The sequence below is a fragment of the Hyperoodon ampullatus genome, assembly GCF_949752795.1.
Source record: "Hyperoodon ampullatus genome assembly, chromosome: 7".
Lineage (NCBI taxonomy): Eukaryota > Metazoa > Chordata > Mammalia > Artiodactyla > Ziphiidae > Hyperoodon > Hyperoodon ampullatus.
Window position 1 is genome coordinate 105,378,895 of NC_136920.1, and position 17,393 is coordinate 105,396,287.

The following is a 17,393-nucleotide window of genomic DNA, read 5'->3' on the forward strand; positions in this document are numbered from 1 at the left end:
GTTACACTTCTAAATTCCCAACTCAAGAACCAATAGTTACATTACCTCTTTTGTCTCCTCATGTAGTCCACAACAGCAAGCATTGTTCTTTGTGATTTTTTATCCAAATGGCATCGGAAGAAGTGCTCTGACTCTGACAAACAAAGATATGTCCTCTCAGTCCCAGGCAGACTTGTTTAAGCACTTTCTCCCTTTTGTTTGTGTATCTGTCTTCCTCTACACTATAAGGTTCTGGCACAAAATTGGTTTTCAATAAACAGAATTTAATGGCATTTCTTTTTCTTTTAAAAGAAACTACTGAGCTTAAAAAAACTGAGAATTTAATAGTAATTTATATTTTATTTCTGAAGAGGACTAATTCATTGATTCAAAAACTATTTACCTAGGATTTTTCAATGTACTAGGAGCTCAATATACAACCATATTACAAAGACTATTTGTGACCACACAGAACTCACCAACTAGCCTAAGAAACTTTTTTTTTTTTTTTTTTTTTTTTTTGGCGGTACGCGGGTCCCTCACTGTTGCGGCCCCTCCCATTGCGGAGCACAGGTTCCGGACGCGCAGGCCCAGCGGCCATGGCTCATGGCCCCAGTTGCTCCGTGGCATGTGCGATCCTCCTGGACCGGGGCACAAACCCATGTCCCCTGCATCGGCAGGTGGACTCTCAACCACTGCACCACCAGGGAAGCCCAGAAGCTTTTTTTTTTTTTATTGGAGTATAACTGCTTTGCAATGTTGCGTTAGTTTCTGCTGTACAACAAAGGGAATCAGCTATATGTATATGTATATCCCCTCCCTCTTGGACCTCCTGCAGAAACCCCCCCAACCCACCCATCTAGGTCATCACAGAGTACCGAGCTGACCTCCCTGTGCTACACAGTAGGTTCCCACTAGCTATCTATTTTACACATGGTGGTGTACATATGTCAATCCTAATCTCCCAATTCATCCCACCCTCCACTTCCCCATCTGTGTCCATGTGTCCATTCTCTCTGTCTGCGTCTCTATTCCTGCCTTACAAATAGGTCCATTTGTACCATTTTGCTAGATTCCACATATATGCATTAATACACAGTATCTGTTTTTCTCTTTCTGACTTACTTCACTCTATATGACAGACTCTAGGTCCATCCACATATCTACAAATGACCCAATTTGGTTCCTTTTTATGGCTGAATAATATTCCATTGTATATATGTACCACATCTTTATCTACTCATCTGTCGATAGACATTCATGCTGCTTCCATGTCCTGGCTATTATAAATAGTGTTGCAATGAACATTGGGGTACATGTGTCTTTTTGAATTATAGTTTTCTCAAGGTATATGCCCAGTAGTGGGATTGCTGGGTCATATGGTAGTTCTATTTTTAGTTTTTTAAGGAACCTCCATACTGTTCTCCACAGTGGCTGTATCAATTTACATTCCCACCAACGAGGCAAGAGGGTTCCCTTTTCTCCACACCCTCTTCAAGATTTATTGTTTGTAGATTTTGTGACGATGGCCATTCTGACCAGTGTGAGGTGATATACCTCATTGTAGTGTTTATTGCATTTCTCTAATAAGTAGTGATGCTGAGCATCTTTTCACATACCTCTTGACCATCTGTATGTCTTCTTTGGAGAAATGTCTATTTAGGTTTTCCACCCATTTTTTGATTGGGTTGTTCACCGTTTTGATATTGAGCTGCATGAGCTGCTTGTATATTTCGGAGGTTAATCCTTTGTCAGTTATTTCATTTGCAAACATTTTCTCCCATTCTCATGTTGTCTTTTTCACTTGTTTATGGTTTCCTTTCCTGTGCAAAACTTTTAACTTCAGTTCCCATTTGTTTATTTTTGTTTATATTTTCATTACTCTAGGAGGTGGGTCAAAAGAGATATTGCTGTGATTTATGTCGGAGTGTTCTTCCTATGTTTTCCTCTAAGACTTTTATAGTGTCTGGTCTTACATTTAGGTCTTTAATCCATTTTGAGTTTATTTTTGTGTATAGTGTCAGAGAGTGTTCTAATTTCATTCTTTTAGTTGTAGTTGTACAGTTTTCCAAGCATCACTTATTGAAGAGACTGTCTTTTCTCCATTGTATATTCTTGCCTCCTTTGTCATGGATTAGGTGACCATAGGTGGCGTGGGTTTATCTCTGGGCTTTCTACCCTGTACCATTGATCTATATTTCTGTTTTTGTGCCAGTACCATACTGTCTTGATTACTGTAGCTTTGTAGTATAGTTGGAAGCCAGGGAGCATGATTCCTCCAGCTCTGTCTTTCTTACTCAAGAGTGCTTTGGCTAGGGAATTCTCTGGTGGTCCAGTGGTAAAGAATCCACCTTCCAATGCAGGGGATGTGGGTTTGATCCCTGGTTAGGGAACTGGGATCCCACATGCAGCAAGGCAACTAAGCCCCATGCCACAAACTACAGAGCTCATGTGCTCTGGAGCCTGCATGTCACAACTACAGAGCCCACGTGCCCTGGAGCCCGAGTGCCTCAATGAAAGAGAGAGAGAGGAAAAAAAAGAAAAAAAAAAAACAAGATTGCTTTGGCTATTCATGGCCTTTTGTGTTTCCATACAAATCAATTGTAAAATTTTTTGTTCTAATTCTGTGAAAAATGCCATTGGTAATTTGATAGGGATTGCATTGAACCTACAGATTGCTTTGGGTAGTATAATCATTTTCATAATATTGACTCTTCCAATCCAAGAGCATGGTATATCTCTCCATCTGTTTGTGTCATCTGTGATTTCTTTCATCAGTGTTTTATTGTTTTCTGAGTACAGATCTTTTGCCTCCTTAGGTAGGTTTATTCCTAAGTATTTTATTCTTTTTGTTGCAACTGTAAAAGGGATTGTTGTCTTAATTTCTCTTTCTGATCTTTCGTTGTTAGTGTATGAATTCAAGAGATTTCTGTGTATTAACTTTATATCCTGCAACTTTACCAAATTCATTGATTAGGTCTAGTAGTTTTCTGATAGCATCTTCAGGATTTTCTATGTATCATGTCATTTGCAAACAGTGACAGTTTTACTTATTCTTTTCAAATTTGTGTTCCTGTTATTTCTTTTACTTCTCTGATTGCCGTGGCTAAGACTTCCAATACTATGTGGAATAACACTGGTGAGAGTGGACATACTTGCCTTGTCCCTGACCTCAGAGGAAACGCTTTCAGTTTTTCCCCACTGAGCTTGATGTTTGCTGTGGGTTTGTCGTATATGGCCTTTATTATGTTGAGGTAGGTTCCCTCTCTGCCCACTTTCTAGAATTTTAATCATAAATGGGTGTTGCATTTTGTCAAAATCTTTTTTCTGCATCTACTGAGATGATCATATGATTTTTATGCTTTAATTTGTTAATATGGTGTATCACATTTATTGATTTGTGTATACTGAAGAATCCTTGCATCCCTGGGGGAAATCCCACTTGATCATGGGGTATAATACTTTAAAAGTGGATTGGATTCTGTTTGCTAGTATTTTGTTCAGGATTTCTGCATCTATGTTCATCAGTGATATTGGCCTTTAATTTTCTTTTCATGTGATATCTTTGTCTGGTTTTGGTATCAGGGTGATGGTGGCCTTGTAGAATGAGTTTGGGAGTGTTCCTCCCTCTGCAATTTTTTGGAAGAGTTTGAGAAGGACAAGTGTTAGCTTCCTCTAAATGTTTGATAGAATTTACCCGTGAAGCCATCTGGTCCTGGACTTTTGTTTGTTGGAAGATTTTAATTACAGTTTCAATTTCATTACTTGTGATTGATCTGTTTATATTTTCTATTTCTTCCTGGTTCAGTCTTGGAAGCTCATACCTTGCTAAAAATCTGTCCATTTCTCCCAGGTTGTCCATTTTATTGGCATACGGTTGCTTGTAGTAGTCACTTATGATCCTTTGTATATCTGCAGTGTCACTTGTAATTTCTCCTTTTTCATTTCTAATTTTTTTTTTTTTTTTTTAAGAGGGTATTAAATTGTTTATTTATTACACATGATAATGGATGATACACAAGCTTCATTCCCATCCATATCTGGTACCATAATCCAATTTAGATATATTGCATAGGATATGCCAACAATCATATATTAATAATCAAAAAACTCCATCACTTGGCTTGGGTGACCCTTTTCACGGTGAACTCCAGGTCACAACGCAGGAACTGTCAGTTCAACTACACCAAGGTTTCGGAAGACAGTAGCTTCTCCACCAAAGCAGGTTGTAAATAAATTTTGAATGGAACCTGGCATCACCCTGAAGGAACTCTAACTTCACACTGTTGGGGTAGTTTACCAAAATGGCTTCAGAGTAGACTAACTTTACACAGCACATTTAAAAAAAAGACACATTTATTCAGCGTCATGATCAGACTATTACATTTAGCAATCAACAGCATGGGTGCAAAAAAAAAAAAAAAAAAAAAAAAAAAATCTACATTAAAACCCTTTGTTGGAATGCTTTACACTTTCCACAGAACAGAAACTAAAATAACCTGTTATACAATTAGTCACAAATACAGTCCTCGAGTTTTGCCCATACACATGAGTATTGTCTAAAACATGTCTTCTTTGTAGCAGCTAGGCCCTGCCACCACTGTGCTTGGCTGAGTTCACAAATCTGTTGTAACCTGTAGCTTCCCTGTCACTTCTCTGGCTCTCCTCTCCTGCTAAGCTTTGTTTCCTGGCAGTAATCAAAACCTTCTGCCACTGCCATAGCTACTGCTGCTGCTGGAACCACCATAGCCACCTTGGTTTCGGGGTTTGGCAAAGTATTGGCCTCCACCACCATAGGGGCCAGAACTTCTGCCTCCAAAGTTTCCTCCCTTCATGGGTCCAAAATTGGAAGATTGATTGTTGTAACTGCCAAAATCATTGTAGCTTCCACCACCTCCAAAATTGCTTCCACTACCACCGCCAAAGCCGCCTCCGCCTCCTCCGTTGTTATAGCTGTCACTCCCGCCATAGCCACTGCCCTGGTTTCCATAACCCTGTCCACCACTTCCATAGCCTCTGCTTCCTCCAGAGTAACCAGGGCCGCCTCCTCCATAACCACCATCATTACCAAATCCATTATAGCCATCCCCACTGCCACCATATCCACCACCACCACGGCTGCCACCAAAGCCACCTCGACCACTGAAGTTTCCTCCACGACCAAAGTTGTCATTCCCACCAAAACCACCGCCACGACCACCACCAAAGTTTCCAGAACCACTTCGACCTCTTTGGCTGGATGAGGCACTAGCCATCTCTTGCTTAGATAGGGCTTTCCTTACTTCACAGTTGTGGCCATTCACAGTGTGGTATTTCTGAATGACAATCTTGTCTACAGAGTCATGGTCATCAAAGGTTACGAAAGCAAAGCCTCTCTTTTTGCCACTGCCTCGATCAGTCATGATTTCAATCACTTCAATTTTCCCATACTGTTCAAAATAATCTCTTAGATGATGTTCTTCAGTGTCTTCTTTAATGCCACCAACAAAAATCTTTTTCACAGTTAAGTGGGCACCAGGTCTTTGAGAATCTTCTCTTGAGACAGCCCTCTTTGGTTCCACAACTCTTCCATCCACCTTGTGTGGCCTTGCATTCATGGCCGCATCCACCTCCTCCACAGTGGCATATGTGACAAACCCGAAGCCTCTGGAGCGTTTGGTGTTTGGATCCCTCATTACCACACAATCTGTGAGCGTTCCCCACTGCTCAAAATGGCTCCTCAGACTCTCATCGGTTGTTTCAAAGCTCAAACCTCCGATGAAGAGCTTCCGCAGCTGTTCGGGCTCTTTGGGTGACTCTGACTTAGACATGACGGCAGTGGAGGGGGGCGGGGGAGACGTTAACGATGCTTACTCGGCGGCGTCCACCTCATTTCTAATTTTATTAATTTGAATCCTCTCCCTTTTTTTCTTGATGAATCTGGCTAAATAAAGGTTTATCAATTTTATCTTCTCAAAGAACCAACTTCTGGTTTTATTGATCTTTCCTACTGTTTTCTTCATTTCTATGTCATTTACTTCTGCTCTTATCCTTCTTTCCTTCTTCTTTCCTTTCTTTCCTTCTTTCTTTCTTTTGGCTGGGCAGGCTCTTCGTTGCAGCGTGTGTGCTTAGTTGCGGTATGTGGGATCTTAGTTCCCCAACCAGGGACTGAACCTGGGCCCCCCACATTGGGAGCATGGAGTCTTAAGCACTGGACGACCAGGAAGTCCCATCTGCTCTGATCTTTATGATTTCTTTCTGTCTATGAACTTTGGGGTTTTTTTGGTTCTTCTTTCTCTAGTTGCTTTAGGTGGAAGTTTAGATTGTTTATTTGAGATTTTTCTTGTTTCTTGAGGTGAAATTGAATTGCTATAAACTTCCCTCTTAGAATTGCTTTTGCTACATCCCATAGGTTTTGGGTTGTCATGTTTTTGTTGTCATTTGTTTCTATGTATTTTTTGATTTCCTCTTTGATTTCTTCAGTGGTCTGTTGGTTATTTAGTGGCATATTGTTTAGCCTCCATGTGTTTGTGTTTGTGTTTTTTTTCCTATAATTGATTTCTAATCTCAGCGTTGTGGTTGGAAAACATGCTTGATATGATTTCAATTCTCTTAAATTTACTGAGGCTTGATATGTGACCCAAGATGTGACCTATCCTGGAGAATATTCGTGTGCACTTGAGAAGATGGTGTAATCTGCTGTTTTCGGATGGAATGTCCTATAAATATCAATTAAATCTATCTGGTCTATTGTGTCATTTAAAGCTTGTGTTTCTCTCTTTATTTTCTGTCTGGATGATCTGTCCATTGGGGTAGGTGGATATTAAAGTTCCCCACTATTTCTGTGTTACTGTCAATTTCCCCTTTTAAGGATGTTAGCATTTGCCTTATGTACTGAGGTGCATCTATGTTGGGTGCATAAATATTTATAATTGTTATATTCTCTTCTTGGACTGATCCCTTGTTCATTATGTAGTGACCTTGCTTGTCTCTTGTAACAGTCTTTAGACTTTTTTTAATCTGATATGAGTATTGCTACTCCAGCTTTCTTTTGATTTCCATTTGCATGGAATATCTTTTTCCATCCCCTCACTTTCAGTCTGTATGTGTCCCCAGGTCTGAAGTGAGCCTCTTGTAGACAGCATATATATGGGTCTTGTTTTTTATCCATTCAGCCAGTCTGTGTCTTTTCGTTGGAGCACTTATCCATTTACATTCAAAGTAATTATCAATATGTATGTTCCTATTACCATTTTCTTAATTGTTTCGGGTTTGTTTATGTGGGTCTTCTTCTCTTGTGTTTCCCACTTAGAAAACCTCCTTTAGCATTTGTTGTAAAGCTGGTTTGGTGGTGAATTCTCTTAGCTTTTGCTTGTCTGTAAAGCTTTTGATTTCTCCATCAAATCTGAATGAGATCCTTGCTGGGTAGAGTAATCCTGGTTGTAGGTTTTTCCCTTTCATCACTTTAAATATCTTGCAACTCCCTTCTGCCCTGCAGAGTTTCTGATGAAAAATCAGCTGATAACCTTAAGGGGATTCCCTTGTACACTGTTTGTTGCTTTCCCCCTGTTGCTTTTAATATTTTTTCTTTGAATTTAGTTTTTGTTAAGTTGATTAATACGTGTCTTGATGTGTTTCTCCTGGGGTTTATCCTGTACGGGACTCTCCGTGCTTCCTGGACTTAGATGGCTATTTCCTTTCCCATTTTATGGTTTTCAGCTATAATCTCTTCAAATATTTTCTCAGACCCTTTCTCTTTCTGTTCGTCTTCTGGGACCCTATAATGTGCATGCTGGTGCATTTAATGTTGTCCCAGAGGTCTCTGAGACTGTCTTCATTTCTCTTCATTCATTCTTATTCTGCTCCTCAGCAGTTAATTCCACCATTCTATTTTCCAACTCAGTTATTCGTTCTTCTGCTTAAGTTATTCTGCTACTGATTCCTTCTAGTGTATTTTTCATTTCAGTTATCATGTTGTTCATCACTGTTTGTTTGTCCTTTAGTTCTTCGAGGTCCTTGTTAAACATTTCTTGTATTTTCTCGATCTGTGCCTCCATTCTATTTCCTAGATTTTGGATCATGTTTACTATCATTACTCTGAATTCTTTTTCAGATAGGTTGCCTATTTCCTCTTCATTTATTTGTTCTTGTAGGTTTTTACCTTGCTTCTTTGTACCATATTTTTTTGATGGATGGGGCTGTGTTCCTCTCTTGCTGGTTGTTTGGCTTGAGGTGTCTAGCACTGGAGTTTGCAGGCAGTTGGGTGGAGCTGGGTTTTGGTGCTGATATGAGGACCTCCGGGAGAGCTCACACCGATTAATATTCCCTGCAGTCTGAGGTTCTCTGTTAGTCCAGTGGTTTGGACTCGGCACTTCCACCACAGCAGCTCAGGCCCAACCCCCAGCCTGGGAACCAAGACCCTGCAAGCTGCATGGTGTGGCAAAAAAAAAAAAAAAAGGCAACAAACAAAAAGGAGCAGAAAAATAACAAAGAGTAAAAAATAAAATTAGAAAAAATAAAAATGAAACAGCAAGAACAAAGCAAAGCAGAACCACAACAGCTAAAAAAAAAAAAAGGGCCAGTAAAGGCCTTGGTGGGGGTGGGCAGATCAGGCCCAGTTCCTGCATGGCTGTAAGATAGCCTAAGAGACTCTTAACACAGTGTGATGTGTGCTATGATAGGGAAAGCTTAGAATACCATAGTGGCATACAGAAAAGAACTCTGAATAGGAATAGTTTCACAGAAAAAACGATATCTGAAAGAAGAGTAATGGTCCATCTGGAGAAGAAGAAAGGATAGTGTTCCCGGCAAATAGTGATAAGATGGCAGAAACAAGAAAGATCATGGAGAATATACAGAACGATTTCATTGTGTTAAACCACAGAGCTGAAAAGCAGTAAGGATGCTGTGGACAGAGAGAAATAGATGGACTAATGATATTTATGACACAGAACTCACAGGATTCGGTAATCAGATGAGATGTGAGAAAGGTTTCTGGCTTGGATAACTGCATGCCATTCACTGAAGATGTACACATTAAAAGAAGTAGGCTGGGGAAGGAGGTGAAGATGATAATTTTACCTTTGGACAGTTGAATTTGAGATGCATGTGGCACATTCAAGTGAAGTCAGTGACATTTACAGACATCAGAAGAGAAATTTATATAGCATGGAAGGAAAGTAGGTTATAAAAGTAAGTAAAGCATAATCCAAGAGAAATTTAATTTGATAGGAGTCTATATATACTTTCCTTTTCAATACCAGATTTTACATATGAAGTTTAAATTTTCATTTAAGGCAATAAAAATATTGGTACTCAGGGGCTTCCCTGGTGGCGCAGTGGTTAAGAATCTGCCTGCCAATGCAGGGGACGCGGGTTCGTGCCCGGGTCCAGGAAGATCCCACATGTGCGGAGTGGCTGGGCCCGTGAGCCATGGCCGCTGAGCCTGCGCGTCTGCAGCCTGTGCTCCGCAATGGGAGAGGCCACAACAGTGAGACGCCCGTGTACCGCAAAAAAAAGAAATATTGGTACTCTACACAGACATAAAATAAAACTGGCTGATTTTACCTTTGAAAGGCTGTAGCATAAATATGTATGTACAAATGATAAACATAAAAAAAAAAGTCTTAGCTATGTTCAGGATAACAGATTATCAGGTTATCATAAGCAGCAATTATATCAAACTTGGCATGTTATAAAATTGTTTTTACTATGACTTCAAATTACATAATATTAAAGTTTAAATGCTTACTGGTAACTGTGAATCACTTATACCTGTATTTCCCGTATTAAGAATAGGAGATATAGGCTGGATAGTTTGCCAAGTCTCTATGAGAACTTTTATTTTAGGATTTTCATTTCAATGGCCTAAAGAAAATTCATACAAGAGTATTTTGAATTATTTACAGGACCAACTTATAATCTAGTAGTACTATAGAATGGGCATCCATGCTTATGTTTAATAATTATATTATTTCCAATAGAAGATTTGTAACTGCTGTTAGCCAATAAAAAGGAACATACATAAATAATAAAACAGAGCAAAGTAAAGTTTAAATGGCAACACGGTCATGTCATATAAAGGCTGTGGTAGTGAAAGTAAAAGGAAGTAATTGGGAGAATCGAGTAATCACAACCTATGTCAAAGCGCCTGGAACCATAGTCAAGGTTGGGAAGAATAATTTAGTTGCAGCAAAATACCACATGAACTCAATACTATTCTTATAATTATGTTGGTCTTGAAGTACAGTAAGTGAATTGTACCTAGTTTTATGTTTGTACATAAAATACATTAGTAATATGTATCAATACTAAAGACAGTAAGTTAACATTACAAATCTGTAAATATTTTCCTTTTTTCAAATTTAGGTTTGAAAATCTGACACACGATGAGCCCTCAACTATGTATATATGTATTATGTGCACCCAATTCCTCAATGAATTTTTCCTGCAATAAGCTCTTATCATGGGAAATACTTCTTATATAGCATGGAAGAAAAGTAGGTTATAAAAGTAAGTAAAGCATAATCCAATTTTTGTTTTAAAAAACTGATGTATAGGGCTTCCCTGGTGGTGCAGTGGTTGAGAGTCCGCCTGCCGATGCAGGGGACATGGGTTAGTGCCCCGGTCTGGGAGGATCTCACATGCCACGGAGCGGCTGGGCCCGTGAGCCATGGCCGCTGAGCCTGCGCATCCGGAGCCTGTGCTCTGCAACGGGAGAGGCCACAGCAGTGAGAGGCCCGCGTACCACAAAGAAAAACAAAAAAAACAAAAAAACCTGATGTATATATACCAAATGTTAATTGTAGTTATCCTAGATGACAGAATTATGGGTGATTTAATTTGTTTAATTTATGCCAATTTTTCTGTATTTCCCACTAGAAATATGATTAATTAAAAAAAAAGGTTGCTTTTAAAAAATGAGTTGGCCATAGCTCTAATATAAAACTCCAGGGCTTCCCTGGTGGCGCAGTGGTTAAGAGTCCGCCTGCTGATGCAGGGGACACGGGTTTGTGCCCCGGTCTGGGAAGATCCAACATGCCGCAGAGCGGCTAGGCCCATGAGCCATGGCTGCTGAGCCTGCACGTCCAGAGCCTGTGCTCCGCAATGGGAGAGGCCACAACAGTGAGAGGCCCGCTTACCACAAAAAAAAAAAAAAAAAAAAAAAAAAAATTCCATCATATCTCCAGCACAGTACCTATAATATGTGGTTGCATTTATTTGTCTGCTGTTTCAATTACTAGAACGTAGGGTTATGTCTTGCTCACATCCTCACTGCCAGTGTCAAGCACGGTGCTTGACATACACTGAATGCTCAATTAGTTGCTCCATTAATAGTAGTCAATATTTACTGAAGGGATACTATGCATCAAGTATTATCCTAGTTGTTTTACATACATTACCTCATTGAAAACTTGCTACAACTTTTATCTCCATTATACAGATAAGAGAACAGATGTTTAGAGGTTATGGAATTAAGCCTACAAGGGCCTTGATGGGATTCAAACAATCTATCTTTCCCTAGCACTGAGATGTTAACAGTATAAATTTGAGAAATTTAACAGAATACCTGAATCCAAATTTGCAGGAGTTGTGGATCGGCTTGTTTCTGAGCAGTGTCTGAAACAGTTAGTGAAAAATCCCTGAATGTGTGTAGAAAGCAGATTTCTCCATGATTCATTTGTATCTTGGATTAAAATGTCATGGATCAAGTATGGAAGCACAGTCTGACAAAAGTCAGTTTTCACCTAGAATATACAAATACATCCAGTCAATAGTTTTCAGTAAAAATATTTTACTTAAAATTTTCATTCCGTTACTGACATATTAACCTTTTTTTTTTTTTTTTTTTTTTGTGGTACGCGGGCCTCTCACTGTTGTGGCCTCTCCCGTTGCGGAGCACAGGCTCCGGATGCGCAGGCTCAGCAGCCATGGCTCACGGGCCCAGCCGCTCCGCGGCATATGGGATCCTCCCAGACCGGGGCACGAACCCGTATCCCCTGCATCGGCAGGCGGACTCTCAACCACTGCGCCACCAGGGAGGCCCCATATTAACCTTTTTAAAAAAATGACAGATGAATCTGTCATGAACCCTATGTACTACTAAAAAACATACAAAAAACATGTATACTATGTAGTGTTAAAAAAAAAAAAACTAACCTAGAATATCTAAATCAAACCTATACATTACACTGCAATTGTTCATTTTCTGTCTAGGCCACTTGCATATAATAAAATAGGACATTAGGGCTTCCCTGGTGGCGCAGTGGTTGAGAGTCCGCCTGCCGATGCAGGGGACGCGGGTTCGTGCCCCGGTCCAGGAAGATCCCACATGCCGCGGAGCGGCTGACCCCGTGGGCCATGGCTGCTGAGCCTGCGTGTCCGGAGCCTGTGCTCCGCAATGGGAGAGGCCACGACAGTGAGAGGCCCGCATACCGCAAAAAAAAAAAAAAAAAAAAAAAAAAAGGACACTGTTGACAAATGAAATTATGATGTCACTACTGTAAAAATATTTCACAGCTGAAAAGTGTTACTAATAACGAGCAGTTTTCTAATTTGATAAAAGGGAAAATGGGGATAAAAATTTAAGAGAAAAGCTGAAAATTTGATTTTTGAACATTTTCTACATTCAGTGAAGAGCTACAACAGACATGTTAAAATGTTTACTTTTTAATAAACCCCAATTTCTGGGCATAAAATTAGCATACTTATTTGTGGTATACTCCAAACTATAGAAAACTACTTTAATATATGTAGTACATTAAAACAGTACTCAACTTTATTTTTGCCAAGACATCATCTTCATGTATCCATCATATACCACACACATGAAACAGATTATTGATTACCAATTGTACACTTTCTCCCTTTCAAACTAAAGACAAATCAAAAAGCCAGTTTTGGGGCTTCCCTGGGGGTGCAGTGGTTGAGAGTCTGCCTGCCGATGCAGGGGACACGGGTTTGTGCCCCGGTCCGGGAAGATCCTGCATGCTGCGGAGCAGCTAGGCCCGTGAGCCATGGCTGCTGAGCCTGCGCATCCGGAGCCTGTGCTCCACATCAGGAGAGGCCACGACAATGAGAGGCCCGCGTACCGCAAAAAAAAAAAAAAAAAAAAGCCAGTTTTGGAAATACAGAAGTTAAGTAACTAAGAATTGGGGTGTGTGTATATGTGTGGTGTGTGTGTGTGTGTGTGTGTGTGCATATGAATGTATATTTAGAACATTTTATCTTCTGGCCCAAAGTCAGAATGTTATAAAAATCTTAGGGGCTTCCCTGGTGGCGCAGTGGTTAAGAGTCCGCCTGCCAATGCAGGGGACATGGGTTTGAGCCCTGGTCCGGGAGGATCCCACACGCCACGGAGCAACTAAGCCTGTGTGCCACAACTATGGAACCTTCGCTCTGCAGTCCATGAGCCACAGCTGCTGAGCCTGTGTGCCACAGCTGCTGAAGCCCACACGCCTGGAACCCATGCTCCGCAAAGGGAAAGGCCACAACAATGAGAAACCCGTGCACCGCGACCAACAGTGGCCCCCGCTTGCCATAGCTGGAGAGGGCCCGTGAGCAGCAACGAAGACCCAATGCAGCCAAAAATTTAAAAAAATAAATTTATTTTTTAAAAAAGTGTTTAAAAAATTTTAGGTTTATTCATTAATGAGAAATGAGTTGTGTGTGTATCCAGGGTATCACTCACTTTTTTTTTTTCAGAAGATGTATTTATTATATCAAACACATGTTAGGGTGCTTAACTCTATGCCAGTATGCCAGACAGAGGCAGGATCAGCATGCAGTGCAGAAGGTTTACTAGGGAGTGCTCTTGGGATCAATGTCTATAGAAGGAAGGAAAGGAAGAAGCAGGACTGGAGTGAGGGAAATGTTGGGGTGTGGTGTGGCAGCAACAAAGGCCTCCATCAACCCTGTGGGGAGCTCAGAAGCTGAGGTAGACCTTCAGAGCCATCTTCAGTTGTGGTAATGGTACAGAGCTTTTATACTCTAAGGTCAACCAGTCATTGAATGCAGGTTGCCCTGGGAATAGGGTATGATTTGGGGTGAAGCAACTCTCTATTATCAAGGCAATTCTGAAGGGTGTTCTCAGCTAGTAGCACTTACAGCAGCTGAGGGAATAAGTCCTCTGAACTTCTACGAACGCAGTGTAGTACTGCAGAGAGTGTGATGATTTATTCACTGTTAACATTTTTTCTGTAGAAACAAAGACTGATTTACAAACTGCTTTCAATAGGGTACTTTACCAAAATATTCACTTCTTTATCAGTTATTTTTAACTGGTAGATGTTTAACTAGTCAGATATTTTGTTTTCATATTTCTGTTGAATCATGCTTGAGAGTATTATAAATTAGGTTAGCTTTTAAAGTCTTAGAGCATCATCACATTGTGCTGTTTTAGATGATACATTTGATAAAAGTGTATAAACTTTTTGTTTAACCTTGGCAGGTACCATTACTCTCTAATGAAATGAATGGTAGTGTACCCCCCAAAATAAAAAAGCAATGCTAACTGCAACCACACCTCTTCTCTCACTCAAGAAAGCATGTCACAGAATTCATGCAGAAAACGCTTTCGACAAAATGCAACACCCATTTAGGATAAACACTCTCCAGAGGGAGAGGGAACCTACCTCAACATAATAAAGGGCATATATGACAAACCCACAGCAAACATCTTTCTCAATGGTGAAAAACTGAAAGCATTTCCTTTAAGATCAGGAACAAGACAAGGATGTCCACTCTCACCACTCTTATTCAACACAGTACTGGAAGTTCTAGCCACGACAATCAGAGAGGAAAAAGAAATAAAAGGAATCCAAATTGGAAAAGAAAAAGTAAAACTGTCACTGTTTGCAGATGACATGATACTACTATACATAGAAAACCTTAAAGATGCTATCAGAAAACTACTAGAGCTAATCAATGAATTTGTTAAAGTTGCAGGATACAAAATTAATACACAGAAATCTCTTGCATTCCTATACACTAACAATGAAAGATCAGAAAGAAAAATCAAGGAAACGATCCCATTTACCATCGCATCAAAAAGAACAAAACACCTAGGAATAAACCTACCTAAGGAGGCAAAAGACCTGTACTCAGAAAACTGTAAGACACTGATGAAAGAAATCAAAGATGACACAAACAGTTGGAGAGATATACCATGCTCTTGGATTGGAAGAATCAATATTGTCAAAATGACTATACTACCAAAAGCAATCTACAGATTCAGTGCAATCCCTATCAAATTACCAACGGCATTTTTCACAGAATTAGAACAAAGAATTTTACGATTTGTATGGAAACACAAAAGACCACAAATAGCCAAAGCAATCTTGAGAATGAAAAACAGAGCTGGAGAAATCAGGCTCCCTGACTTCAGATGAAACTACAAAGCTACAGTAATCAAAATAGCATGGTACTGGCACAAAAACAGGAATACAGATCACTGGAACAGGATAGAAACTCCAGAGATAAACCCACACACCTATGGTCACCTAATCTATGACAAGGGAGGCAAGAGTATACAAATGGAGAAGACAGTCTCTTCAATAAGTGGTGCTGGGAAAACTGGACAGCTACATGGAAAAGAATGAAATTAAAACACTCTCTAACACCATACACAAAAATAAACTCAAAATGGATTAAAGACCTAAATGTTAAGGCCAGATACTATGAAACTCTTAGAGGAAAACACAGGTAGAACACTCTCTGACATAAATCACAGCAAGATCTTTTTTGATCCACCTCCTAGAGCAATGAAAATAAAAACAAAAATAAACAAATGGGACCTAATTAAACTTTTAGCTTTTGCACAGCAAAGGAAACCATAAACAAATGAAAAGACAACCCACAGAATGGGAGAAAATATTTGCAAATGAAGCAACAGACAAGGGATTATGCTCCAAAATATACAAATAGGCCATACAGCTCAATATCAAAAAAACAAACAACTCAATCAAAATAATGAGCAAAATATCAAAATAGACATTTCTCCAAAGAAGACATACAGATGGCCAAAAAGCATATGAAAAGATGCTGAACATCACTAATTATTAGAGAAATGCAAATTAAAACTACAATGAGGTATCACCTCAGCCAGTCAGAATGGCCATCATCAAAAAACGTACAATCAGTAAGTGCTGGAGAGGGTGTGGAGAAAAGGGAACCCTCCTACACTACTGGTGCGAATGTAAATTGGTACAACCACTATGGAGAACAGTATGGAGATTCCTTAAAAAACTAAAAATAGAGCTACCATATGATTCTGCAATCCCACTCCTGGGCATATATCCAGAGAAAACCATAATCCGAAACAATTCATGCACCCCAATGTTCACTGCAGCATTATTTACAATAGCCAGGGCATAGAAGCAACCTAAATTTCCATCAACAGAGGAATGGATAAAATAGATGTGGTACATATATACAATGGAATATTACTCAGCCATAAAAAAGAATGAAATAATGCCATTTGTAGCAACATGGATGGACCTAGAGATTGTCATATTGAGTGAAGTCAGTCAGAGAAAGACAAATATATCACTTATATGTGGAATCTAATAATATGGTACAAATGGTCTTATTTACAAAACAGAAATAGAGTCACAGATGTAGAAAACAAACTTATGGTTACCAGGGGAGACAGTGAGGGGGGCATAACTTGGGAGACTGGGATTGACATACACACCCTACTATATATAAAATAACTAGTAAGGACCTACTGTATAGCACAGGGAAATCTTCTTAATACTCTGTAATGACCTATATGGGCAAAGAATCTAAAAAAGAGCGGATATATGTATATGTATGACTGATTCACTTTGCTCTACAGCAGAAACTAACACAGCATCCAATATGTAGCTACCCTGCAGCTGAAACCTACTGCATAAAGTTTTGGCTAAATAAAGACGCCCTGTTGGATGGATTCACAACAGCTGAGTATAGGTGACGTTGCATGAAGATGATGTGCAGTACAAAGCACTCTTTTTATATACAGGCCATGAACATTCACACAAAAGAGAAATGGAATGAGACCATCAAAGAAAATTATTATGAGAAAGCTCAAATGAAAAAAATAAAGTTAGAAAGGGAATAAGTCAGACTAATTAATCTTCTTACCTCACACATTGGTTTTAATAACTGAAGAACTTCACTTTTTGTGCCTCCACTATTCAAAAAAGCACAAGTCAGTGTCTTTAACCAAATGTCATGATTTTCACTTTGAGGAATCCACAGGCTTGTATCATCCAAGCCTTCTAAAGGACTTTCTTTGTCAAGTCTAGGTACTTCTAAAAACTAGAAAAAAGTGATGAGAAAACGTAAATAAGGTAACCAGAAATACATTTTACCTTTCCTATGCCAAACAAATATCTAGGCATGAACAGATCTGTTTCCAAATAAAACTAAATATGCTTAAAACTAAATCTTGA

At 39.5% G+C, this 17,393-nt stretch overlaps 2 protein-coding genes across 4 annotated transcripts in view; both read right to left on the reverse strand.

Moving 5' to 3' along the window:
- ATM (ATM serine/threonine kinase) overlaps positions 1-17,393 on the reverse strand; it is a gene marked incomplete at its 5' end in the record, with an annotated part of 136,818 nt that overhangs the window by 45,353 nt on the left and 74,072 nt on the right. For all 3 annotated transcript variants that reach the window (XM_079708598.1, XM_079708599.1, XM_079708597.1), the window contains 3 exons: positions 46-133; positions 11,528-11,705; positions 17,083-17,259. In XM_079708598.1, the coding sequence (XP_079564724.1) occupies positions 46-133; positions 11,528-11,705; positions 17,083-17,259 (443 nt within the window). The remainder of the gene's footprint in view (positions 1-45; positions 134-11,527; positions 11,706-17,082; positions 17,260-17,393) is intronic.
- LOC307055299 (heterogeneous nuclear ribonucleoprotein A1) lies at positions 3,469-7,196 on the reverse strand. Its single transcript, XM_079707426.1, has one exon. It carries the CDS (start codon positions 5,787-5,789, stop codon positions 4,677-4,679), a length of 1,113 nt encoding a protein of 370 aa, XP_079563552.1. The 5' UTR covers positions 5,790-7,196; the 3' UTR covers positions 3,469-4,676.